This window comes from Thamnophis sirtalis, unplaced genomic scaffold (genome assembly GCF_051295495.1).
Source record: "Thamnophis sirtalis isolate CommonGarterSnake01/CBP01778 unplaced genomic scaffold, rThaSir2_p1.2 scaffold_3, whole genome shotgun sequence".
Taxonomy (NCBI): Eukaryota; Metazoa; Chordata; class Lepidosauria; order Squamata; family Natricidae; genus Thamnophis; species Thamnophis sirtalis.
Window position 1 is genome coordinate 25,355,283 of NW_028261383.1, and position 26,824 is coordinate 25,382,106.

A 26,824-nucleotide genomic window follows, 5' to 3' on the forward strand; every position below is an offset into this window, starting at 1 on the left:
AAGCGTGGTGGGGATGGGTGGGGTGAGGGAGCTGGGACCAGTTCTAAATGGCACTGTAGGAGGTTAGAACTGGCAGGAACCCACCCCTGTCCCTTGGGGACTGATGAAGATTGTTCCAGCCAGTTTTTAGCCTGAGATGTTTGTGTGCAGAACTCCTCGAAAGCTCCCTTGGCAAGTGATCAAAGGTGTAATAGTTAAGCTGTTGAATGGAAGGATCTACCCCTAGCCTGTCCTTTGGGGACTCGTAGGGACGCCCCTCATCCTCACTGCAACTGAGCCAGAGCTTCTTTTGCAGGAACTAAACCAAGGGAAAGCATGGGGGGGGGAGCACAATGTGCCGTCAGGCAAGAAAAAAATGTACTTCCCTTGGGGATCAGTGGAGATTATTCCAGCCAGTTCATCTTGGGGGTATTGGATAACTCCCCAAAACTACCTTTGCAACCGAGGGAAGCTTGAAGAGTAAAGCTTGACCCTACTTACCAGTACCTTCACAAGATTAGCCAGGTGCTGCATCATAGTTGATAAAGGTCTTGTTTGTATGTGCAGCCTTAAACAATTGCCAGCTGCATCCCACTAATACAATGAAATATGGGACAAAACCTTGAAGGGCCCACCAACATTGCTTCCAAACATATCCAGAGAGGAGATTATTACTTTTTCATCTGCATTCTTGCAGGGCATAAATCTAACTAGAAGGCAGAATTCCTTTGAGCAGCCTTCCCAATTTCCAGAGCAATTAAGATTCCACTATTAAATATTTCTAGGCAGCTTGGGCAAAATATTTGGAGTTTGATAGCTTGTAGAAAGCTGATCTAAAGTGTCCTTTTTTTAAGTTGTTGACTCAGTTGTCCTCAAAACCTCTCCACATAGCAAAATTTTATGATTGATTTCCTTTCCCCAAGGATTTTGGACATGGAAGAACCAGCAGGCCAAAGGCTTCAAGGGAACTAGCTTCACTCCTGGCCAGGGCTGCATGTAGGATTTTAAGTCTGCAAATTGCCATGTGCTTCTGTAATTTCCCTATCATGGAAATCTCCATTAAGTCAAAGTGAATGAGACACCTACACAGAAAAAGGGAGCTCAGAAAGGGGCTGTCTATATTTGGTAAACAAAATTAACACTTTTCAAAGAAATGTTTGAAAGCATTTTAAAAGGAATGGTAGTATGCATGTGCACACAAAAATATTTCTGCTTCACTCTCATTTTTAATTAGAAATTTAATATTCAAAACACATAAAAACAATAGTATATAAGCAATAAACAAGAAATTGGGAAAAATACTTCAGACTTATACCTTCCCTTCTTTTTTCTATCAAGTAATTCTTATACATATTCCTGTTTGGGAATTGTGTCCTCTCAACTAACCAGAAGAAAACCATTTTAAAAAGGGATCCTGGCTGAAGTCCATTCCTCAGAGAAATCCAAGCGAACATTTCCTTTCCACATTGCTCACATCTGTGCAGAATAGGGAAATTCTATAGTTCTTCACCAGGTTCAAGGTTGACTCAGTCTTCCACCCTTCCGAGGTGGGTAAAATGTGACCCAGATTGTTGGGAGCAATATGCCGACTCAGTAAATCACTTACTGAGAGCTGTAAAGCACTGTGAAGCGGTATATAAGTCTAAGTGCTATTGCTAATGCTGGAGCAGATAAGAGAGGAAATACAAGATACACCGAACATTATAGGAAATGGATGGAGATAGCTACTAACTAGAGGATAGGAGGAGAGAGAGGGAGATCGTAGCACTAGGTACACATGGAGATTAGGATTAGAGAAATGTAGAGGTGCTGAATAGAGACAAATGGAAAGATAATTAAAAGACTATGGAGATCCTCAGGCATCCAGCTCATGGTTATCCCCAAGATGCTTTTTCAAGAGGCAACTGGATTTTATTTTCTTTGGAGACGTTTCACTTCTCATTCCAGAAGCTTCTCCAGCCCTGACTGGATGGTGGGGAATGGAATGGTGTGGGAGTATGGCAAATGTGGAGTTTTTGTATTTTGCTATTGGCTATATATATGGTTCATTGGTTTCTGTATTAAGATTTCATTGCTGTGAGCCAGCAATGGAGTCACATTGGGCTGCCATGCACAATTTCTTAATAAATAAATATACATACATACATGCATACATATCTATATCCTACCTTTATTATAAGTAGAAATAACTCAAGGTGACAAACATACCTAATAAGATCTAAGCACCTCAACTTTGGCCTAGCATGGCAATTCCCCTCAACACTGTAAAAGGGAACAACCACACAACACCAGAGAAAGGAAGCTCAGATCTCCTCCCTCATGTTTGTTACTAAGACAAGTTTGATTAAAAATAATAAGGCAAGAAATTTAATGGATAATTTCTCAACTGGGCTTCCAAAGAGAGAAAAGAAATGAAAGTCAAGATTCCTCTACTATACACATTTGCTTCAAATGGAATTTCCTGTGGGCAATCAGAGAGGAATTTTGTGTGAAACACTTCTCACAATCTGGACACTTGAACGGTTTTTCCCCTGTGTGTAATCTTACATGATTTATAAGGCTAGACCTGATACTGAAAGCTTTCCCACAATCTGGACACTCATAAGGTTTTTCTCCTGTGTGAGTCCTCCAGTGTATCATCAAGTCGGAATTCCGACTGAATCTTTTTCCACACTGAGGACACTCGTATGGTTTTTCTCCTGTATGAATTCTCTGGTGATTAACCAGATAGGAATTCTGACTGAAAGCTTTCCCACAAAACAGACACTCATATGGTTTCTCTCCCGAGTGAGACCTCTGGTGTACTATCACATGGGAATTCCGATAGAAACCTTTCCCACAAATTGGACACTTATATGGTTTCTCTCCTGTGTGAGTCTTGCGGTGTTCCACAAGGTGGGAATTTTGAATGAAAGTTTTCCCACACTCAAGACACTCATACGGTTTTTCTCCTGTGTGAATCCTCTGGTGTACCACAAGGTCAGAATTGCAATTGAAACCTTTTCCACAATCAGGACATTCAAATGATTTCTCTCCCGTGTGAGTCCTTTGGTGCATGAGCAGTTTAGAATTCCTACTAAAAACTTTCCCACATTCCAGACACTCAAATGGTATCTCTCCTTTATGAATCCTCTGGTGTATCACCAGGTAGGAATTCTGACTGAAACATTTCCCACAATCGGGACACTCAAACGGTTTCTCTCCTGTATGACTCCTCTGGTGTATCACAAGTTTGGAATTCTCCTTGAAACATTTCCCACAGTCTGGACACTCATATGGTTTCTCTCCTGTGTGAGTCCTCTGGTGTAGCATCAACTTGGAATTCTGCTGGAAACATTTCCCACAATCTGGACATGGATATGGTTTTTCTCCTGTGTGAGTCATCTGATGTTCCACCAGGTGGGAATTCCGACTGAAACTTTTCCCACAGTCTGGACACTCATATGGTTTTTCTCCTGTGTGAGTCCTCCGGTGTCTCACCAGGTAGGAATTCTGACTGAACATTTTCCCACAATCTGGACACGGATATGGTTTCTCTCCTGTGTGAGTTCTCTGGTGTATCACCAGCTTGGAATTATGCAGAAAAAGTTTCCCACAATCCAGACACTCATATGGTTGTCCCCCATTGTGAGTCCTCTTGTGTATCGCCAGATTGGTGTGCATGGTAAATCTTTTGTCACAATGGGAGCACTGGTACCGTGTTTCACTGAAAATACAACAGGGTCTTATTTTCTTTTGACCCCCAAAATAAGCACGTGGCCTAATTTTTGGAGAGGTCTTATTATTTTTGAGGTTCAGGAGGTGGCAAGCGTGGTCACCTCAATATTTTTGGGGAGGGCTTATTTTAGCGTATGCACTCAAAAGCCCAATTGGCCTCTTATTTATGGAGAAACAGGGTAGAGTTTCTCTTTGGGGTGGGTCCTTCCACAAATCATGAGAGACCTGTTCTAAGTAAAGCTTCTGACATACCACAAATGTTTGAATGGATTTTCATGGGGTAGTTCAATTTATGCATCAATCAGATGTGATCTGAATCTGTGTTTTTCCAAAATTAGGCAGTCTGCAGGGATTTTTCAACACTGATATTATTGGATTCTTGAGGAGGCCAACAATATTTCTGATCTCTTAGCTGATGGTTCTTTGATTCAAGCTACTCTTTGTTTTCTCAAAGTCTTTAATTAATGCCTTCTAGTTTTGGCTACCCCCGAAATCTTTTTCTTCCCACTGGCTTCCAGGTGTCCTTTACTGAGAAATTATCCTCCTTGACTTCTCATGTAATGTTTCCTTGACTTCTAGACACTCTTATTTTTTTCCAGCTGAAAGCTTTTGCTCTTATAATTCTCTCTTGTCTCTCATCAGCTGAAGAAAGAGAAAAGTTTTTACACTCTCTGGAGGAAGTGGAAGATTTTGATTGATGGCTTGTTTTACATTTTAAAGCAGTTTCTCATTCTCTTGTCCACAGTGCTCTTCTTGGCATTCTCTTTGTCTGTAAAATTAACATTAATGAATTAGTTTCTTTATTGTTTAAAAAATGGCTTCAAGACATGCAAAAGCATGAAAAATATCCCATATATTACCATGAAAAAACAAACTTCAACATTCTAGTTTGATCTCTAACATTATGATTCATTTGGCATGTAATAGGCTAGCCGATCCAAATATCAACCAAATCACAAAATTATCCTTTTGGCTTAAGTAAATCACACATAGAGTGCACTCAGAAAGTATTCAAAGTAGTCTGATCCTGTTCACTCCTCGCAGTTTTGTTATGCTGTTGACCGATTCTACAATTATTAAAATTCATTTTTATCATAAATCTCCACTAATAGTGAGATTATAAAAGCCCAGTCTAGCACAATACCAATGAAGAATAATAACAACAGTTCTCAAAAGAAACCAGCATGGGTACATAAAGAATTCTCTGACAAATTGAAAGACAAAAAGGACAAGTATAAAAAGTGGAAAGAGGTCCACATAACTAAGACGGAATACCAGCTAATAACCCAAGCATGCAAAAATGAAGTGAGGAAAGCTAAGGCGCACAATGAACAAAGGCTTGCAACAAAAGTAAAAAAAAATAACAAAAAAAAGCTTCTTACAACATGTTAGAAACAAAAAAAGTCAAAGAAACAATTGGTCTATTGCTGGGTTAGAAGGTGACAAGCAACAGGGAGAAAGCAGAATTACTTAACTCGTTTTTTGCATCTGTCTTTACACAAAGGGAAAAACAGTCCAACGTGTCAAACACACCACCACAAAAAACAGATTAGGACCATAAGTTAAAATAGGGAAGAAAATGGTAAGTGAGCACCTGTCTACCCTAGACGAGTTCAAATCTCCAGGACCGGATGGATTACACCCCAAGGTTCTGAAGGAACTGGCAGACGAGATCTCAGAACCATTGAACTATATCTTTTAAAAATCCTGGAGCACTGGAGAACTGCCAGAAGACTGACTTCAAAAAAGGGGAAAAATAGATCCAGGAAATCACAAACCTATCAGTCTGACCCCAATACCAGGGAAGATTCTGGAAAAGATAATCAAGCAACAAATCAGTGAACACCTAGAAGCAAAAAAAGTAATAACCAAAAGCCAACATGGGTTTGTAAAAAACAGATCATGCCAGAATCTTACTGCATTCTTTGACAAAGTGACAAAATTAATGGACCAAAGAAATGCCAGTGATATAATTTACTTGAACTTCAATAAAGCATTTGATAAAGTAGACCATAACCTGCTTCTTGATAAAATAGAAAAATGTGGGTTCGACAGCATCACAACCAGATTGATTCACAACTGGTTGACTAACTGCACTCAATGTGTAGTCCTCAATGGAACTGCATCTACATGGAAGGAAGTATGCAGTGGGGTACACCAATGCTCTGTTTTAGGCCCGGTACTCTTCAACATCTTCATCAATGATTTGGATGAGTGGATACCTGGGGAACTCATCAAATTTGCAGATGACAGCAAGCTAGTGGGAATAGCTAAAATCCAGAAGATAGGCTTAAAATACAGAAGGATCTTGACAGACTTGAACATTGGGCACTATCTAACTTTAGGCAAGAAAAACAAAATGCACAAGTACAATATATATATGTGGTACCTTGTTCAATAGTAGTAACTATGAGAAGGATGTTGGAGTCCTAGTGGATAACCATTTAAATATGAGCCAGCAGTTTGCAGCAGCTGCCAAAAAAAACCAACACAGTTCTAGGCTACATAAACAGAGAGATAGAATCAAGATCACATGAAGTGTTAATATCATTTTATAATGCCTTGGTAAGGCCGCACTTGGAATACTGCATTCAGTTTTGGTCGCCATGATGTAGAAAAGATGTGGAGACTTTGGAAAGAGTGCAGAGAAGAGCAGCAAAGATGATTAGGGAACTGGAGACTAAAACATGAAGAACGGTTTCAGGAACTGGGTATGTCTCATTTAATGAAAAGAAGGACTAGGGGAGACATGATAGCAGTCTTCCAATATCTCAGGGGCTGCCACAAAGAAGAGGGAGTCAAACTATTCTCCAAAGCACCTGAGGGCAGGACAAAAAGCAATGGGTGGAAACTAATCAAGAAGAGAAGCAACTTAGAACTGAGGAGAAAATTTCTGACAGTTAGAACAATTAATCCGTGGCACAACTTGCCTCCAGAAGTTGTGAATGCTCCAACACTGGAAGTTTTAAGATGTTGGATAGCCATTTGTCTGAAATGGTATAGGGTTTCCTGTCTAGGCAGGGGGTTGGACTAGAAGATCTCCAAGGTCTCTTCAAACTCTGTTGTTCTGTTCTGTTCTATTCTATTCTCTGCCAAAGAAGCCAACAAAGTTCTAGGCTGCATAAACAGAGGGATAATCAAGATCACGTGAAGTGTTAATGCTACTTTATAATGCCTTAGTAAGGCCACACTTGGAATACTGGTTGCCACAATGCAAAAAAGATGTTGAGACTCTAGAAAAAGTGCAGAGAAGAGTAACAAAGATGATTAGGGGTTGTTAGGCTGAAGCCTCTCCTCAGTGCAAAACACATGAAAACCCACTTGGAGTTTGCAAAAAAGCACCTGAAGGATTCTCGACTGTGAGGAACAAGTTTTTCTGGTCTGATGAAACCAAGATTGAACTGTTTGGCCTTAATTCTATGATAAATGTTACCTCTGGAGGAAGGCCACAAGGTCTCTTCCAACTCTGCTATTGTATTGTATTATTGTCTTGTTGCGTCACACCCAAAAAGACTTGAAGCTGTAATAGCTGCTAAAGGTGCTTCAGCAAAGTACTGAATGAAGGGTCCGAATACTTATGCCAATGTGATACTTCAGTTTTTTAAATTTTTAATACATGTACAGACATTTCAAAAATTCTGCTTCCACTTGTCATTATTGATGAAGATGAATGAAAAAAAAATCAATTGTAGAATTGCTCAGCACCATAACAAAACTGAAAGATGTGAAGGGGGTCCAAATACTGTTTGAATGCACTGAATATTTGTTCCTATTCACACAGAAATACACTCCTAAGAATTTGTTTATGTAAACAATTAAGTGTATTTCAGTCTGCAAAATGCCCCAGAAGTGCTTTGGCTCAATTACTTTGATCTGATTTTAGAGATGCGGGGACATTGATAGACGAATCTTGGGATGTCCAAATCCTATACAAGAATTAAAGCATCTCTTTTGCCCTTGAAACTCCTCGCTTGTCAGCAAAGCAACGTGTCAATAAGACCACAAAGATCCAAGTGATTCGTGAAGGGTGAAGGAGGCGGGTGATTAAGAAATATGAAAAATACATCAACATTTCTTTAAATCTCCCAAATCTCCCAGCAGAAAATCACTTAAATCATTTGCTGCAGCAGCCCACACGCTTCAGCCTCCTTCCTTCCTCTGCTTCCAGGCCGTGGAGGAACCAATGGGCCCGACTTTCTCCCGGCTTCTCCTACGACCTTCCCTCCACTCACTTCCCAGGAGCCGCTTCGACCCTCCAAACGGCACAAGAGGCTCCGCCGACACCAAATTACTCCACTGGCTAAGCCGGAAGAGGAAGTTCTTCTGATCTCCTTTCCTCCACGTCCTCTCTAGTAATCTAATACTCTATCGCTTCAATTCGCTCCAGCTCGGCCTCTTTCCTTCCGGTATAATGTCAACAGCAGCGGTGCCGCTGCTGTATTCTATTAACTTCTTTCAAAGGTGCGAGTGTTGCTTCTTTGTAGTGCGCCATCTAGCGACACAGGGTTGAAAATCACCCTCGTCCTACCTCTACCCTAAAGCGTTCGCAAGAGGCTTCCATGGATTCCGTGGTTCCTTCTGTGTATTCGACCCCCACCGAGCACAGGAATAGCTTTCGTCCATGAGTGTCTATCCTAAACCTTTCCTTTCAGGTCTCCCAAGAGTTCACTTATTGCAACTCTTGCTCCAACTAAACCAAAGGAAAGCTTCCGGGGTGGTGGGGGGAGAGAATGACGTATAACAGCCAACCTGAAAGTGAACCTCCCTTCGGGGCTGGTGAATATTGCTCCAGCCAATTTTCAAGTCGGGTGGTGGTGGAGATGCAGAACTCCTCCAAACCTGCCTTGGCAAATGGTTGAAGAAAATCACAGGGGCCAATTTTAAATCATGCAGCAAAAGGATTAAAAAAAACATTTGGGGAGAGAAAAAAATATGCAGCAGCCCGCAGGTTTCATTCTTCTCCCTTCGCTGCTTCTATCTACGCCGTAGAGGAACCCAAAGGACCCGACTTGCTTGCTTGCTTATTTCTCCTCCGGCCTCCCCACCACTCACCTCCCTGGAACCGCTTCGACCCTCTAAGCCGCACAAGACTTGGCCGACGCCATCATCCTCTCCTAGATCAACCAGAACTACCTCTTCCCACCTTTGCTTCACGTCCACTCTAGCAATCTAATACTCTATCGTTTCAATAGGCTCAAGCTCCAACTCTTTTTCCGGTGTATTGTCAATAGTAGGGATGCCGCCGCTGTATTCTTTTCTCTGCTTTCTGGGGGATTCTATGTGCAGCGCCATCTACCGTTCTTTCTGTGCCATTACGTCGTATTCGACTCCCAACGGGGGATGGGGGTGCAGTACTCCTCCAAACCTGCCTTGACAAATGATTGAAGTTGTAATAGTTAAGCTGTTGAATGGAAGGCTCTCGCCATGGTCTCTCCTTTAGGGTCTACTAGGGACGTCCTCACTGTCACTGCAAGTGAGCCAGGAGCTTCTTTTGCAGGGACTAAACCAAGGGAAAGCATCCGTGGGGGGAACACAATGTGCCATCAGGCAGGGACAAGGCGCACCTCCCTTCAGTATCAGTGAAGATGATTCTATCCAGTTCTTTATCTTGTGGGTGCAGGATAACTCCCCAAAGCTATATTTAGCAACTGAGGGAAGTTTGAAGAGTGATGCTTAACATGACTTAGCTTCACAAGATTACCAGGTGCTGCACCATAAAAATTGATCAAAGTCTTGTTTGCATGTGCAGCCTTAAACAATTGCCACCTTCATATCCCTTTAATAGAAGAATGAAATAGGGGACAAAACCTTGAAACCCATCTAGATAGGAGATATTATTTCCCCCTCTTCATTCTTGCAGCTGGAACTGCCAGGATTACCCTCAGTAAGCAATGTGATATAACACCTACACAGAACAACTAGGGGAGGCCATCCATTCTGTGATATCCAATTATGTACAGGCACATAATTTACTTGATTTAGTGACCATTTGAAGACACAAAGTCATTGAAAAAAGTGACATGACCATTTTTCACTTAAAAGGCCACAGCAGCATTGCCACATAATGAAAATTCAGACTCTCGGCAATTGACTTATCTTTGTGACAGTTGCAGTGTTCTGGGGTCATGTGATTCCCTTTCGGTGACTGAGCAGGTGCACAACTTGGGGATCCTCCTGGACTCACAACTCCTGCTTGAGGACATGGCTTCTGGGAGGGGCTTTGCACAGATTCATCTTGTGCGCCAATTGTGCCCTTTCCTGGACCCAGGTGCATTGTACAGGCGGTTACTTTTGGCTTGGTCCCCTCCTGGTTGAATCCCTGCACTGGACCATGTGAAACTTCCAACTGGCCCAGAATGGAGAAGCACACACAGTAATGGAGGCCTCTAGGTTTCCCATGTAACATCTTTGTGGTGTGAGCTACACAGGATTCGTTTATGGTGGAATTCAAGCTCATCGTCTTTAAAGCTATTTATTACAGCAATAGCAATCGGGCATATATGCCACCAATATATCACCCCACAATGCTTTATATCACTCGGTTTACAGTGTCAGCATAATTACAGCATTATTACTGTAATGCGCTCTACATGGGGCTGCCCTTGAAGAGTATTCGAAGACTTCAGTTAGTCCAGAACGCAGCCGCGCGAGCGATTGTGGGTGCACCCAGGTACACCCACGTCACACCTATCCTCCGCGAGCTGCACTGGCTACCCATTAGTCTCCGGACCCGCTTCAAGGTGCTGGTCGTCACCTATAAAGCCCTACATGGCATCGGACCTGGATACCTGAGAGACCGCCTCCTGCCGATTACCTCCCATAGACCGATTAGATCTCACAGGTTAGGTCTCCTCCGGATTCCATCTGCCAGCCAATGTCGGCTGGCGACTCCCCGGGGGAGAACCTTCTCTGTTGCAGCTCCAGCCCTTTGGAACGACCTCCCCGTGGAGATCCAGACCCTTACTACCCTCCCGGCCTTCCGCAAAGCCATCAAGTCCTGGCTGCTCCAGCAGGCCAGGGGGCTTGTGAAATATCCAGCCCCACGGAAACTGTGAATGTTGTGTATTTTAAAGTGTTGTTTTGTTTATTTATCCCCTTCCCTTGTTTATTGTAAGCCGCCCAGAGTCCTTCGGGAGTGGGCGGCATACAAGACCAATAAACTAAACTAAACTAAACTAAACTATTGCCCCCAACAATTTGGGCCTTCATTTTAACATTCTCTGAATGACGGAAGGCTAAGTCAACCTCGAGGCTTGTCAGGATTGGATACCAGGCTGTGGGCAGGTTCACCTGGCGATACCGCATTCTAACCATTGAGCCAACAGGGCACATGTCATTATTTCCCCACCTTTACATTTGCATCTATCTGTTCTTCCAGGTCAGATAGGATGAGCACGCTCCTGTTAACTTTCCTTAAATATTGCCATCTGATAGGAGCTAGGAAGTAAGTCTTGTCTGTTGCCATTCCTGCCCTATGAGACACTTTTCCCTATTAAGTCTGGCAGGTCTTTATCCTCCTGGGTCTTCCATAAAGCAAAGATGAACTAGCTCCTCCACCCCACCCCAAGCACTGGGATAAGAAGAGAGGACTGCACATCAGGTGAATTGGAACCATGTTTTTGCTTTTACGCATTTGGTTTTAATACAGTCTTACAGTTAATTATAGATTGAGAGCCGGCCAGATGGATAGCTACATCAATATTTTAAATAAATCATAGGAAGAAAAAAGAATGAATGAATCCGCTGAGGCAAGTTGCTTGGGTAAAATTTTTCACAGATGTCACCCAAGACAACAACGAAATCAGTGTTATATCAAATCAAACTAATAAAATTTTAAAACAAATAAAATTGTAAATGAATAAATTTAGAAATTTGTTGAAAAGCAAACTCACTACAATTATCTTTTCAAATTCATTTTGGATTAAGTAAAAAAAGAGCTTTGAAATGAATATATAAATGGCACTTAACACTGGTAATATTATAGTAAATGTTTGATATACTTCATTTTAATGAATTTCACTTGATATACTTCATTTTAATGTATTATATGCAATTTGCTATTTTAAATAAGTAAAATGATTAAAATCCCCATGCATAAAAAAGTCTCATTCACATCTAACAGTTTTCTTTCATCATTAATTTGTAAACTCAAGGATTTATTGCCTGTCTGTTCAACAATGCTTGCTGATTGTTTAAAAAATTGTGGCAATTTGTTCCTCTCTATACAGGTGGTTTCAGTAACCTACTACTACTGAACTCTGGGAGACAATTCTGCATATAACTAGTGATAGTAACTAGTGACCCAAAATATCCAACAAAATTGCACAGATAAACTGACAGATAGGAAGTTTAATTAGCTTAAAAGCAAAAATATTCTCAATGACTTTGAAAATCCCAATGAGTTATCAAATATCACGTGATGTCACTTGACCGGCTGGAGACTCAAAGATAGCTGAGATTGCAGCCAGGAGAGGTAGAACAAGGAAGGCTTTCTTTGAAAGAGAGAGATGAGTGAGGAAACAGACCCTGCTTCTTGCATTTGGATTCTGTGGCACAGTCGCTCTAGGTGGGAGTTTAGGATCGCTGCCACGCTGCCCTGGATTTGCCAATGCGAGCCTCAGGTGGGTAGCCTTGTTGTGGAGAGGTAGAAAGCGAAGGCTGGAGGCTCACTGCTGCCGTTTCTCTTGAGCATAGGTTGCTCTCTGCGGAGCAACCCACACACGGCTTAGTTGGCTTGTTCTTGGTTCGCGACCAGCCCCCACCCTGTTTACTGTTACTGTTTACTGTTTATTAAATTTATAGGCCGCCCAATCCTGAAGGACTCCGGGCGACTTACAGAAACAAGAATTTTAAAAAAATTAAAAAGGGATTAAAAAACAAATAAAACACAACAAATTTAAAAGAAACACAACATGCACCCAATCTAAGCGGGGCTGGACCTCAATCCCGAGGTCAACAGCCCCAGGCCTGCCGGAATAGCCAGGTTTTGATGGCTTTTCCGAAGGCCATGAGAGTGGGTAGGGTCCGGATCTCTGGGGGTAGCTCATTCCATAGGGCCGGAGCGGCAACAGAGAAGGCCCTACTCCGAGGCGTCGCCAGCCGGCATTGTCCAGTTGATGGCACCTGCAGAAGGCCCATCCTGTGCGATCTTATCGGTCTTAGGGAGGTGTGCGGCAGAAGACGGTCTCGTAGATATCCAGGTCCTAAGCCATGTAGGGCTTTAAAGGTGATAACCAGCACCTTGAATCGTGCTCGGAGACCAATGGGAAGCCAGTGCAGCTCACAGAGGATAAGTGTAGTGTGGGTGTACCTAGGTACACCCAGTATCGCTCACGCGGCTGCATTCTGGAATAATTGTAGTCTCCGAACACTTTTCAGGGGCAGCCCCATGTAGAGCGCATTACAGTTATCCAGCCTTGAGGTGACGAGGGCGTGAGTGACTGTTTGAAGTGCCCCCCGGTCCAAATAGGGCCGCAACTGGTGCACCAGGCAAACCTGGGCAAAGGCCCCCCTGGTCACAGCCGACAGATGATGTTCCAACGTCAGCTGCGGGTCCAGGAAGACCCCCAAGTTGCGGACCCTCTCTGAGGGGAGCAAATTTTCTCCTCCCAGGCTAAGGGACGGACTAGGTGGGCTGTCCTTAGGAGGCAACATCCACAGCCACTCGGTCTTGTCAGGATTGAGTGCGAGTTTGTTCACTCCCATCCAGACCCTAACAGCTTCCAGGCACTGGCACATTACTTCCACCGCTACGCTGAGTTGGCACGGGGCGGACAAATACAACTGTGTATCGTCCACATACTGGTGGTATTAAACCCGTGCCAACGAATGATCTCACCCAGTGGCTTCATGTAGATATTGAATAGGAGGGGGGGATAGGACCGACCCCTGCGGCACCCCATAATTAAGGGGCCTAGGAGTCGATCTCTGCCCTCCAACCAACACCGACTGCGACCTGTCAGAGAGGTAAGAGGAGAACCACCGTAAAATGGTGCCTCCCACTCCCACCTCTTCCAGCCGTCGCAGAAGGATACCATGGTCGATGGTATCGAAGGCCGCTGAGAGGTCAAGGAGCACTAGGATAGAGGAATGTCCTCTATCCCTGGCCCGCCAGAGATCATAGGTCAGTGCGACCAAAGCGGTGTGTTAATCGAGGCACGGATGCTGGAGAGGAAGGGAAGCCAGCTGCTTTCACACAATACATTTATCTCAGAGGCTAAATTAATCACGCGAGTCAGAAAGACACAGAACTTTCTTTCAGCAAGTTTCGGTCAATCACTCCTCCCCATCCCCAACCCAACAAGGCAAATTTAGCCTGCTGAAACTTCTGCGAAGGCAGCTGTGGGCAATGTTCCCTCTAAATAGTTGCTCCAGGAAGCCCAAGCCACCTCAAGTCCTCAACCCAGTCACTTTGCTGCCCTGCTGCACCTCAAGACTCCTGTTTAGCTGGAGGTTTCAATCGCGGTTGTGCGGCCGCTCTGCCGACTGCAGTCCGTGTGTTGCTGTGCGGTGTTTACTTTCCACGTGTGCGGCCGGGCACCCGTGCAGCTTAGAGGGAACATTGCGCTAATCCTAAGGTGGTTAACTTCTGAAATTTACTGTATTTTTCGGAGTATAAGACGCACCAAGGTTTTGAAGAGGCAAATTTAAAAAAAAAGGTTTTTGCACTCTGCAAACCTCCAAAAAAGGCCCGTTTTTCACCCCCCAAAAAAAGGGAATGAACAGTCCTTAGGAGGGTTGTAGAGTGTTCCTGGGTGAGATGGGCCCCCAAAAACGAGCAAAAAAGGGGCCATTTTTTGCAAAAAGCGCCTGTTTTTTGTCAAAAAAAAGGGCATCAGGAAGCTTATAGAGTGCTCCTGGGGGCGGGGGCAAAATTGAGCAAGAAACAGGCCATTTTTTGCTCATTTCTGCCCTCCCCAGCCCCCAGGAGCTCTCTGAAAGCCTCCTACAAGCTACACATGGCTGTTTTGGTGAAGAGGCGGGGTTTCGGGAGGCAAAAAATGTGGAAGGGGAATGACAGCGCTGGGTTAAACTAAGGAAGCTCAGAACACCTCCCCCATGTTTAATAATAAGATATGCTTCTCTAAAAAGAATCATGCAAGAAATTAAATTATCAATTTTACAGCTGGGCTAAGGGATAAGAAACGAAATTCAAGATTCTGCCAAACATCAAATTTTTCCTCATGTGGAATTTCTTCTCTGATAAAGGAGGAATGTGTGTGAAACACGTTCCCCAATCTGGGCATTTAATGGTTACTCTCCTATGTGTAACCTTACATGATTTATAAGGTTAGACCTACTACTGAAATCTTTCCCACAATCCGGACACTCATACGGTTTTTCTCCTGTGTGACTCCTCTTGTGTATTACCAGATGGGAACTTTGACTGAACGTTTTCCCGCAATCTGGACACTCATATGGTTTCTCGCCCGTGTGAGTCCTCTTGTGTCTCTCCAGATGGGAATTACGCTGGAAACTTTTCCCACAATCTAGACACTCATATGGTTTCTCACCCGTGTGAGTCCTCCTGTGTCTCCCCAGATGGGAATTTCGCGTGAAATGTTTCCCACAATCTGGGCACTCATATGGTTTCTCTCCAGTGTGAGTCCTCTGGTGTTCCATAAGGGAAGAATTCCGACTGAAACTTTTCCCACAATCTGGGCACTCATATGGTTTCTCTCCAGTGTGAGTCCTCTGGTGCACCACCAGGTCAGAATTGCAACTAAAGCCTTTCCCACAATCTGAACAATACAGTTTCTGTCCCGTGTGCGTTGTCTGGTGTTTCACCAGGTGGGATTTGTGATTGAAACTTTTCCCACAATCAAAACACTCATATGGTTTTTCTCCAGTGTGAGTCCTCTGGTGTATCACCAGGTTCGAATTCTGACTGAAACTTTTTCCACAATACAGACACTCATAAGGTTTCTCTCCTGTATGAATCCTCTTGTGTATCACCAGGTCAGTATTGTGACTGAACCTTTTCCCACAATCCGGACACTCATATGGTTTCTCTCCTATGTGACTCCTCTGGTGCGTCACCAGTTTGGAATTCTGACTGAAACTTTCCCCACACTCATATGGTTTCTCCCCATTGAGAGTCCTCTTGTGTATCACCAAATTGGTGTACATGCTAAATATTTTGTCACAATGGGAGTACTGGTAAGTTTCTCTTTGGTATGGGTATTTCACGAATGACGAGAAACCTGTTGTGAGTAAAGCTTCTGACGCACCCCAAATTTTTCTATGGCTTCTCAGATGTGATCCCCAATCTCTGTGTTTCCCACAATAAGCAGTCAGTGGGGATTTTCCAACACTGATATTCTTTGATTCTTGAGGAGGCCAACAATATTTCTGGTCTCTTACCTGGTGGTTCTTTGATTCTAGCTACCCTTTCCTTCCACAAAGGCTTTCATTAGTTCCTGCCAGTTTTGGCTATCCACGAAACCTTTTTCTTCCCACTGACTTCCAGGTGTTCTTTACTGATAAATTATCTTCCTTGAGTTCTCGTGTAATGTTTCCTTGAGTTCCAAACACTCTTTTTTTTCCCAGCTGAAAGCTTTGTTCTCATATTTCTCTCTATTGTCTCTCATCAGCTGAGGAAGGAGAAGAGTTTACACTTTGAGGACGAAGTGGAAATAAATGTTGATTGATGATCTGTTTTACATTTTATAGCTGTTTCTAATTATCTGTTGTCCAGAGTGCTCTTCTTGGCATCCTCTTTGTCTGTAAGATTCATATTAATGGGTTAGTTTCATTATTGCTTAAAAATGACTACATGAGATGCGAAAGCAGTAGAAATACCCCACTAAATACCATGAAAAAACAGACTTCCCAATCCTAGTTTTACCTCTAAGATTAATTATGATTAATTTTGTGAGGGTAGTGACGAATTAATAGGTGATAAGCTGCTGTAAGGCTGTAAACTGAGATGATGCAATGAGAATGAGTTAGCTGGGTTACTGCCAGTTTAAGAAGCTATCTATATAAGGGAGGCCATCTGAGGGCATCTCTCTCTCTCTCTCTCTCTCTCTCTCCCTCCCTCCCTCCCTCTCTCTCTCTCTCTCATGTATCTCTCTCCTCATGTTCTATTTCCATTGTGGTTCCCTGTGTAGAATTGAAGACTGATAGCTTGCCTGGTGTTTGCACTGCAGGCTACTGCTAGATCAGCAGGTCAGCGGTTCAAATCTCACCGGCTCAGGGTTGACTCAGCCTTCCATCCTTCCGAGGTGGGTAAAATGAGGACCCAGATTGTTGGGGGCAATATGCTGACTCTCTGTAAACCGCTTAGAGAGGCCTGAAAGGCCTATGAAGCGGTATATAAGTCTACTGCTATTGCTATTGCTACTGCTATTGCCGAACATGTGTATGTATATAAATTTTGCAGATAACTCATTGTTTGAAAGACAAAACCTCTGTATACTGTATTTTGCTCCTGGGTTGTTTCAAAATAGTAGTCATGCGGTGCGCATTCTGACAGGTTATGGGCCCAATCCAGAGAGAAGGCCAGAGTGACTAGGGAGACCAGAGAGAAGAGAAACCCAGTGTGAGCTTGCATCAGAGCCAGAGGGGTTGTACAACTTAGTTTGATAGTGATTAATGACTTGTGAAAGGAAGCTAGGACAACAGAACTGATGGAGGAAGCCAAAGAGGCCTCAGCCGATTCTCCATCAAAAGTGTCCCCAGATGCAGGAGTGGGGAAAACGGGAGGTGATGATGCCTGGCTCAATACCAGGCAAGCTCAAATATCCCATTTAAGCAAGGTGATGGCCTGGTGGCCAGCAACAGGTGGTTCGTCCTTGAATGGAGGTCTGGCTGGGGCGGTCAATGGGTGAGTAGGACCTTCAGCTGAGAACTTGGTAAAGCCAGTGATCTGTTATAACTGTGGGGCTGCAGGGCATTGCAGGAGCACTTGTACTAAGCCACAGAAAGCACAGACTTTCAGCCCAGTCGAGGGCCCAATGAAGGTGCCCAGGGATACTAGCCAGCTGAGAGGAGGCTGACCGCCACCCCATCATGTGACCTGGCAGTCATACCAAGAGGGCCAGGAAAAACCAGGACTCCAGCGACCCTTCCGGGGGTTAGCGCCACCCAAGATTTAAAGCATCCCTTTTGCCCATGAAACTCCTCCCTTGCCAGGAAAGCAACAGGTCAATAAACTTACAAGGATCTAAGTGATTCGTGCAGGGTGAGGGAGGCAGGTGGCTCAGAAATATGAAAAATACCTATCAAGATTTCTTTAAATCCCCCAAATCTCCCAGCAGGAAACGACAAGCATCAATTTCAAGCCATGCAGCAAAAAGGTAAAAACATTTGGGGAGAGAAAGACCATGCAGCCAAAGCCACCATGTTTCAGCCTTGCTGCTTCCTCTGCTTCATACACAGTGGAGGAAGCCAAAGGGCCCGACTTGTTCCGGGATTTTCCTCTGACTTGTCCTCAACTCACCTCCCAGGAGCCGCTTCCACCCTTGAAACAACACAAGAGGGTCCGTCGACACCAAAACACTCCCCCTATGTGACCCGGAAGAGAAAGTTCCTCTGCTCTCCTTTCCTTCGCGTCCTCTCTAGCAATCTAATACTCTCTCGTTTCAATTCGTTCCAGCTCGGCCTCTCTCCTTCCGGTATAATGTTAAAACCAGCGGTGCCGCTGCTGTACTGTTTACGGCTTCCTAAGGCGTGAGTGTTGCTTCTTTGTAGAGCGCCATCTAGCGACATAGGGTTGAAAATCACCCTCATTCTATCTATCCTGAAGCTTTTGCAAGAGGCTTTCGTGCATTCCTTCGGTGTGATGCATTCGACCCCCACCGGAACAGCTTTCGTCCATGACAATCTAATACCTTTTCTTTCAGGTCTCCCAAGAGTTCACTCACTGTCCCTCTTGCTCCAACTAAACCAAAGGAAAGCGTCCAATAGCCAACCTGAATATGCACCTCCCTTGCAGTTTGGGTGGTGATGGAGGTGCAGAACTCCCCCAAACCTACATTGGCAAATGGTTGAAGCTGTAACAGTTAAGGTGTTGAAGAGGCGGCTCTAGCTCTAGTCTCTCCTTTGGGGTCTGGTAGGGTTGCCCTCATTGTCCCGGCAACTGAGCCAGGAGCTTCGTTTGCAGGAACTAAACCAAGGGAAAGCATATGTGGGGAGGAGTGCCATCATGCAAGGAGAACGGGCTCCTCCCTTATGAATCAGTGAAAACTCTTCCAGGCAGTTTTCTCTTGGGGGTGCAGGAAACTCCCCAAGACGATATTTGCCACTGAGGGAAGCTTGAAGAGTGATGCTTAACGCTACTTAGCTTCACAAGACTACCAGGTGCTGCATTATAAAAGTTGATAAAGGTCTTGTTTGTATCTGCAGCCTTAAATGATTGCCAGCTTAATCTCCCTTTAACAGAAATATGAAATATGAAACCTTGAAGTGGCCACCCACATTGCTTCCAAACCCATCTAGATAGGAAATATTATTTTCCACTCTGCATTCTTGAAGCTGGAACTGCCATGATTACCCTGAGCAAGCAACGAGGTTTAACACCTACAATGGAACTGTTAGGTGAGACCGTCCATCCAATTATGATATACAATTATGTACAGGCTGTCCTCAATTTGCTTCATTTAGTGATCATTTGAAGTTACAAAGTCATTGAAAAGAAAGACATGACCATTTTTCACACTTAAAGGGCACAGCAGCATTGTCACACGATCAATAATTCAGACTGGGCAATGTACTTCTCTTTGCAACAGTTGTAGTGTTCTGGGGTCATATGATCCCCTGTGGTGACTGAGCTGGTTGCACAAACTGGAGGCCCTCCTGGACTCACAACTCCTGCTTGAGGTGGGCATGGCTGGGGGAGGGGCTTTCAACAGATTCATCTTGTGTGTGTGCCAATTGTGCCTTTTTCTGGACCCGGACGCATTGCACAAGGGGTCACTCTTTCCTTGGTCACCTCCTGTTTGAATTCCTGCACTGGACCACGAGACACTTCAACTGGTCCAGAACACAACAGCGCACATAGTAAGGGTGGCCCCTAGGTTACCCATGTAACATCTTTGTGGTGCAAGCTATACAGCATCCGTTTAAGGTGCAATTCAAGCTCATTTAAAGCTATTTATTACAGCAATAGCAATCAGACATATATACTATGTATATAAGACCCCAAAGTGCTTTATGCTACTTGATTGACAGTGTCAGCATATTGTCCCCAACAAACTGGGTCCTCATTTTATGTGTCAGAATGACAGAAGGCTGAGTCAACCTCCAGGCATGTCAGGACCAAATTCCAGGCTGTGGGCAGAATCAGCTGGCAATACTGCATTCTAACCACTGAGCCAACAGGACACCTGTCATTATTTTCCCACCTTTATTTTTGCCGTGACCCGTCAAAACTGCAGACCACAAAAGCACGATCGACGAAAGCGCGCATTTGACGTCATCACAGCGCGACGGAAAAAATTAAAAATTGAAATAAAAATAAAATTAAAGCAAGTTGATTCACAGAAAGGTAAGCGTTAGGTTAGGTTAAGGGTAAGGGTTAGGTGTAGAGCGTTAGGGTTACGTTTAGCGTTAGGTTAAGGGTTAGCGTTAGGTTTAGCGTTAGGTTAAGGGTTAGGTTTAGGTTAGATTTAGATTTAGGGTTAGGTTAAGGGTTAGGTTTAGGGTTAGGTTTGGGGGGGTTAGGGTAAGGTTTTCCCTTTATTTTTACATTTTTCGATCACAGCGCGATGTTTTCGTCGCGCTGTGATGACGTCACGTACGCGCTTTTGTCGAGCGCGATTTTGTCATCCGCGGTTTTGTGGTGGAACCTATTTTTGCATCTTCCAGGTCAGATAGGAGGGCCACGCTCCTGGCCCCTTGCCTCAAATACTGCCATCTCATAGAAGCTAGGAAGAGAGCCTTGTCAGTTCCTGCCATATGAGATACTCTTCACCCTGAAGTTTGGCAGGTCTTTATCCTCCTGGTCTCCCATAAACAAAGAACTAACTGGGATAAGAACAGAGAGAACTGCACATTAGAAGGTGAATTGAAACCAGGTTTTTGTTTTTAAGCATTTGGTTTTAATACAGTTTTAAAGTTAATTATTGATTGGGAGCTTGTTAGCAAAAGACAGCACAAGAAATGACCATAATTATTAAGGCCTGGAGGCCTACTTAACTTCTAAATCAGTGTTTCTCAATCTTGGCGACTTTAAATCCTGTGGACTTCAACTCCCAGAATTCCCCAGCCAGCTGTGCTGGCTGGGGGATTCTAGAAGTTGAAGTCCACAGGACTTAAAAGTTGCCAAGGTTGAGAAACACTGCTCTAAATTGAACGAAAGCAAGAATCATGGTTTTTTGGGATTCCTCGCCCATCCAAATGTCATCAACCTTCCTAGGGGCACCGTGCCCTGTACGTGGAGGGCAAGAACACGTTAAAGGTGGAGACTTTGAATTTTGTCATTTACTATATATATGGTGTTGATTAGTTTCTGTATTAAGGTTTTATTATTTAAACTGTGTGGAGTCACAATGAGTTGGGCTACCATATACATGCTAAGTAAAAATATATACAGACATATCGTGTTTCCCCGAAATTACGACATGTCCTGATAATAAGGCCATGTCACATTTTTCTGGTGGGCAAAAGTATAAGCCCTCCCCCGTAAGTAAGCCCCCTGGACAACCCCCCCACACCTCCAACTAGGCAGAGCGCCGATCACCAACCTAGCGGTATCCCAAAGGTGCCAAGCCACGGGAACTGGGGGGAGGCAAAGGTGATTGCGTTGCCTGGTGCCTTCGGGATACCGCTAGGTTGGTGAGCGGCTCTGTGCCCAGCTGAAGAGGGGGGTTGCCGGGCAGCTGCTCTCTTGAAAGCGGGCTCCCAAAGAGCCGGGCACAGCCTTGTATCCGCTCTGAGCGTACGCTCTATGGTTGTGAGCCAGCTGCCGGCAGAGCATACAACCACAGAGAGTATGCCCAGAGCGGCCACTGCCGGAAGACTCGGTTTGGAAGCTGCAGAAAAAACCATGCCAAGTGCCCTGGCTCTGCAGGGAGAGCTAGGCCAGGGTATTGTGAGGCTGGGAGGCGCCTGAGGGAGAGCGGAACAGCCGCTCACGTAACCCCCTTTCTCCAGCCATGTAGAGCGCCATTCACTGGCATTTCAAAGGCGCAAGCCGCAGGAGCTGGGCGGCAGCAAACAGGCGCTCACGCGGCTTGGCAATATCCCTAGGTCAGTGAATGGCGCTGTGCCCAGCTGGAAAGAGGCTTTGCTGGGTGGCTGCTCATGAGCGTGGTCGCTTCATGGCTGCTGTGTTGTGCTACTGTGACAGCGCAACACAGCCATTCGCCCATGAGGCTGTGTCTAGCTCTTTGGGAGCCCGCTAGCAAGAGAGCAGCAATAGCAGTAGACTTATATACCGCTTCATAGGGCTTTCAGCCCTCTCTAAGCGGTTTACAGAGAGTCAGCATATTGCCCCCAACAATCCGGGTCCTCATTTTACCCACCTCGGAAGGATGGAAGGCTGAGTCAACCCTGAGCCGGTGAGATTTGAACCGCTGAACTGCTGATCTAGCAGTAGCCTGCAGTGCTGCATTTAACCACTGCGCCACCTCGGCTCTTCAGCAGCCACCCGGCAACCCCAAAAGAATAAACCCTCCCCTCATAATAAGCCATATTTTGTGGGTAAAAACACGGTATTTATATCCCCCTGTATTATATGTAGAAACAACTCATTACCTAATAGACCTAATATACCTATTAGGTAAAACATACCTAATAAGACATCCACACTCGCTTTTTGTGGCCCGCAATGGCAATTCCCCTAAACTCTGTGAAAGGGAACGACAGCACTGGGTTAACCAATGAAGCTCAGATCTCCTTCCTCATGTTTAATAATAAGATATGCTTCATTAAAAAGAATCATGCAAGAAATTACATTATTAATTTCTCAGTCAGGCTTTCACTAAGGGACAAGATTCAAGATTCCTGTAGACAGATCAAATTTATCCTCATGTGGAATTTTTTCATCTGTGATAAGCAAGGAATTTTGTGCTGTCTCCAATCTGGACATTTGAATAGTTATTCCCCTATATGTAACCTTACATGATTTATAAGACTAGACTTACAACTGAAATCTTTCCCACAATCTGGACACTCATACGGTTTTTCTCCTGTGTGAGTTCTCTTGTGTACTGCCAGGCTGGAACTGTGACTGAACTTTTTCCTGCAATCCGGACACTCAAATGGTTTTTCTCCTGTATGTGTCCTCTCGTGTTGCACCAAGTCAGAATTTCGAGGGAAATCTTTCCCGCAATCAGGACATTTATATGGTTTCTCTCCTGTGTGAATCCTCTTGTGCACCAAAAGTTCGCAATTCCAGTTGAAACTTTTTCCACAATCTGGACACTTGTGTGGTTTCTCTCCTGTGTGATTCCGCTGGTGTATTACCAGGTAATAATTTTCACTGAACCTTTTCCCACAATCCAGACACTCATATGGTTTTTCTCCAGTGTGAGTCCTCTGGTGTATCACCAGCTTGGAATTTTGGTTGAAACTCTTCCCACAATCCTGACACTTATATGGTTTTTCTCCTGTGTGAATTCTCTGGTGTATCACCAGCTTGGAATTACGTTTGAAACTTTTCCCACAATCTGAGCACTGATATGGTCTCTCTCCCGTGTGAGCCCTCTGGTGTTCCACAAGGTGGGAATTCCGACTGAAACTTTTCCCACAATCTGGGCACTCATATGGTTTTTCTCCTGTGTGAATCCTCTGGTGCACTACCAGGTCGGAATTGCAACTAAAACCTTTCCCACAATCCAAACAATAGTGTTTCTCTCCTGTGTGTGTTGTATGGTGTTTCACCAGGTGGGATTTGTGATTGAAACTCTTCCCACAATCCAGACACTCATATGGTTTTTCTCCTGTGTGAATCCTCTGGTGTACCAACAGGTTCCAATTTAGACTGAAACTTTTCCCACAATACAGACATTCATATGGTTTCTCTCCTGTGTGAGTCCTCTGGTGTTTCACCAGCTTCGAATTCTGATTAAATTTTTTCCCACAATCCAGACACTCATATGATTTCTCTCCTGTCTGAGTCCTCTTCTGTATCCCCACTGTAGAATTCTTACTAAACATTCTGTCACAATCCAGACACTCATATGGTTTCTCTGTCTGGTGTATAACCAGGTCAGAATTCCAAGTGAAACTTTTCACACATCAGAGCTGCTGCTCCTGCATCGACTGCTCCATAAATTATAGGAATCTTGTTCTTTTGCCAAAATTCAAGCATTTGTATGGTTTTTTGAGGAGTGGATCTTCTTATGCATAATCAGCTGTGATCTGTAATCTGTTTTTCCCAAAAAAGGCGGTCGCTGAGGTTTTTCCAACACTGATATTCTTAGATTCATGAGGGAGTCAAAAATATTTCTGATCCCTTATCTGATGGATGATTTGATTTAAGACACTCTTTCCTTCCTCAATGTCTTTCATTAATGCCTTTGGCTTTCCAAGTGACCATTTCTTTCCCACTGATGTCCAGCTATTTCACACGTTTTCTGAATTTGGAAATTAAAACTTTTTACTTTTTCATGCAATATTTTCTTAAGTTCCACATAATCTATTTCTTCCACATGAAAACGCTGATTCTGTTATTCTCTCCTTTGTCTCTTTCCATCTGCTGAGGAAAGAGAAGAGTTTTAAAACTTTCTGGAAAAAGTGGAAAAGATTTTGATTGATGGTTTGGTTTGCATTTTAATGCTGCTTCTCATTCTCGGTTGTCCAGGTGACTCTTTTTGGCATTCTCCTTGTCTATAAGATTCCTATTAATGGATTCGTTTCATTATTGTTTATAAAATGGCTGCATAACCTGTGAGAACAGCAAAAAAAATAATCCACATGTTACTATGAAAAAGCAAAAATATCAAAATGCTAGTTTAACATCTAACATTCATTTTGATTCATTAGGTAAATAGAAGACTAGAAAAATCCAAGTTCAAATATCCACTCCTATTTCAAATAAAAAAGTTTTATTCAGATACACATGTATGAACACATATAAACCTATAAATGTATTAATGTAGAACCTTTTTTGCACTTCACTCTTTAAAATGTTTCAGAAGTGCATTCACTCAATTTTTTTTATCCAGTTTTAGAAACCTTGCAACATTAGCCGACGAAATGGTGCCCAACTCCTATGCAAGATTTAAAGCATCCGTTTTGCCATAAAACTCCTCGCTTGCTAGGAAAACAGCATGTCAATAACACCACAGGGAATGAAGTATTACGCAGAGACTGAGGGCGATAGAAATATGAAATAAAGGCTTTTTAAATCTCCCAGCAGAAAACCACAAGCAGCAATATTAAATCATGCAGTAAAAGGATAACAAAAATTTGGGGAGAGAAAGAATATACAGCAGCAGGGAGCATGTTTTTTTCTTGTCCCTTCTCTGCTTCTATCTACAACATGAACGAGCCCAAAAGGCCCGACTTGCTCCCGGCTTCTCCTCCGACCTTCCCTCCACTCACCTCCCAGGAGTCGCTTCGACCCTCCAAGCAGCACAAGAGGCTCCGCCGACGCCATCACCTTCCCGTGGCTGAGCCGGAAGAGGAAGTCCCTCTGTCCTTCGCCTCCTCTCCTCCACATCCCCTCTAGCAACCCAATTTTCTATCGCTTCAACTCGTTCCATCTCCGCCTCTACTTCCCCAGTAGACTAGCCAATAGTGTACTCTATTCACTACTTTCTAAGTCTCGAGTGTTTCTTCTTTCTAGAGCGCCATCTACTGACATAAGACTGAAAAACACGCTCGTCCTATCTCTACCGTAAGGCCTTTGCAAGATGTTTTCATGGATTCAGTGCTCCCTCCTGTGCCATCAAGTCGTATTCGACTCCCAAAGAGCACGGGAATAATTTTTACAGTGTGTGGGGCGAACAAAACAGCTCTCCTTGCTCCCAGCTTATCTTCTGTCCTAAACCGATCACCCATCTGATGCTAACTCCCCAAAACTACCTTTGCAACTTAGGGAAGCTTGAAGAGTGATGCTTCACCATACTTAGTTCCACAAGATTAGCCAGGTTCTGCATCATAAAAGATAATGGTCTTGTTTGTATGTGCAGCTTTAAACGATTGCCAGCTTCATCCCATTTATAAAAGAATGATATATGGGACAAACCATGAAGTGGTTTCGCAGGCAACGTGAAAAACATTAGGAGGGTGCTAGTTTTTTGAAAGCTGATCTAAAGAGTCCTGCCCTTTAGGCGTTGGCGCTCAATTTCTCTCCCAGAGCCAGAAAGGAGCAGGCCTGGAGACCACGCACTTGCCCATAACTCTCACCTGCTGGTCTGGGACTCCTACCTCTTCCCACATCAAAATCACATGAGATCCTCACTTAATGATATATGGGGTCCTGGAATTGTAATGGCCACTGGAACTGCCAAGATTTCCTTCACCAAGCAATTCTGGCATTAATTAGTGTCAAAGCCGAAAAATAGCCATATTTCTTTTCCAAGCTCAAGAGAGAGCTGGAAGAGTAATTTCCCCTCTTCTGGACAGTTGGCATCCTGACTGGCTTTATAACTTTATAACAGCCGTTTGTAATGGATAAGAAAATCATGAATGTTTTTCCTGGCAGAGCAGTTCAAGGCATTGCTGCAGATTAAGATCACTTATAAGTTCAGTTGGAAGAGGGCAAGGAAAGGTTGGCAGCCTGGGATTTGAACTCACCATCTGCTTGCAGCTCTGACTTTGCCACCCAGAGAAAAGGCTGTGCAGGAGAAAGACACCTCCATCTGGGTTCAGGCAGGACACATCAGGCATTGGTTGCAATTCTCATAGACTTTTGGAGGGTTTGAGATAGACAGGTACAATCATTATGTCCTTCTTATATCTCTGATCAGATTTCAACATCATCATCAATCAAGATATCCTTCGGAATCGGCTACGAGGACTGGAAATAGGAGGCACTTTATTACAGTGGTTCTATTTCTACTTTCAATCGGTGTGGGTAGAAGAGGGGCTAGTCTTGGCCTCTGAAATTTGGGGTGCCTGGGGGCTCAAGCCTTTCCCTGCTACCTTTTAACATCTACATGAAATAGCTAGAGGCGGCTATCCATCCAATGATACCCAGTTATGTAGGGGTGGTCCGGGAGATATAAAATTTCGT

At 44.0% G+C, this 26,824-nt stretch overlaps 1 protein-coding gene across 1 annotated transcript; it reads right to left on the reverse strand.

Moving 5' to 3' along the window:
* Window positions 1–1,199: 1,199 nt before the first annotated feature.
* Window positions 1,200–25,317, reverse strand: LOC148047666 (uncharacterized). The gene is made up of 5 exons (XM_087708099.1): window positions 25,189–25,317; window positions 22,757–24,529; window positions 14,954–15,721; window positions 14,820–14,826; window positions 1,200–3,795 (listed from the first exon to the last, which is right to left on the reverse strand). The coding sequence occupies exons 2-5, from the start codon at window positions 23,797–23,799 to the stop codon at window positions 2,398–2,400; spliced, it is 3,216 nt and encodes a 1,071-aa protein (XP_087564225.1). The 5' UTR covers window positions 23,800–24,529; window positions 25,189–25,317; the 3' UTR covers window positions 1,200–2,397.
* Between the last annotated feature and the right edge of the window lie 1,507 nt (window positions 25,318–26,824).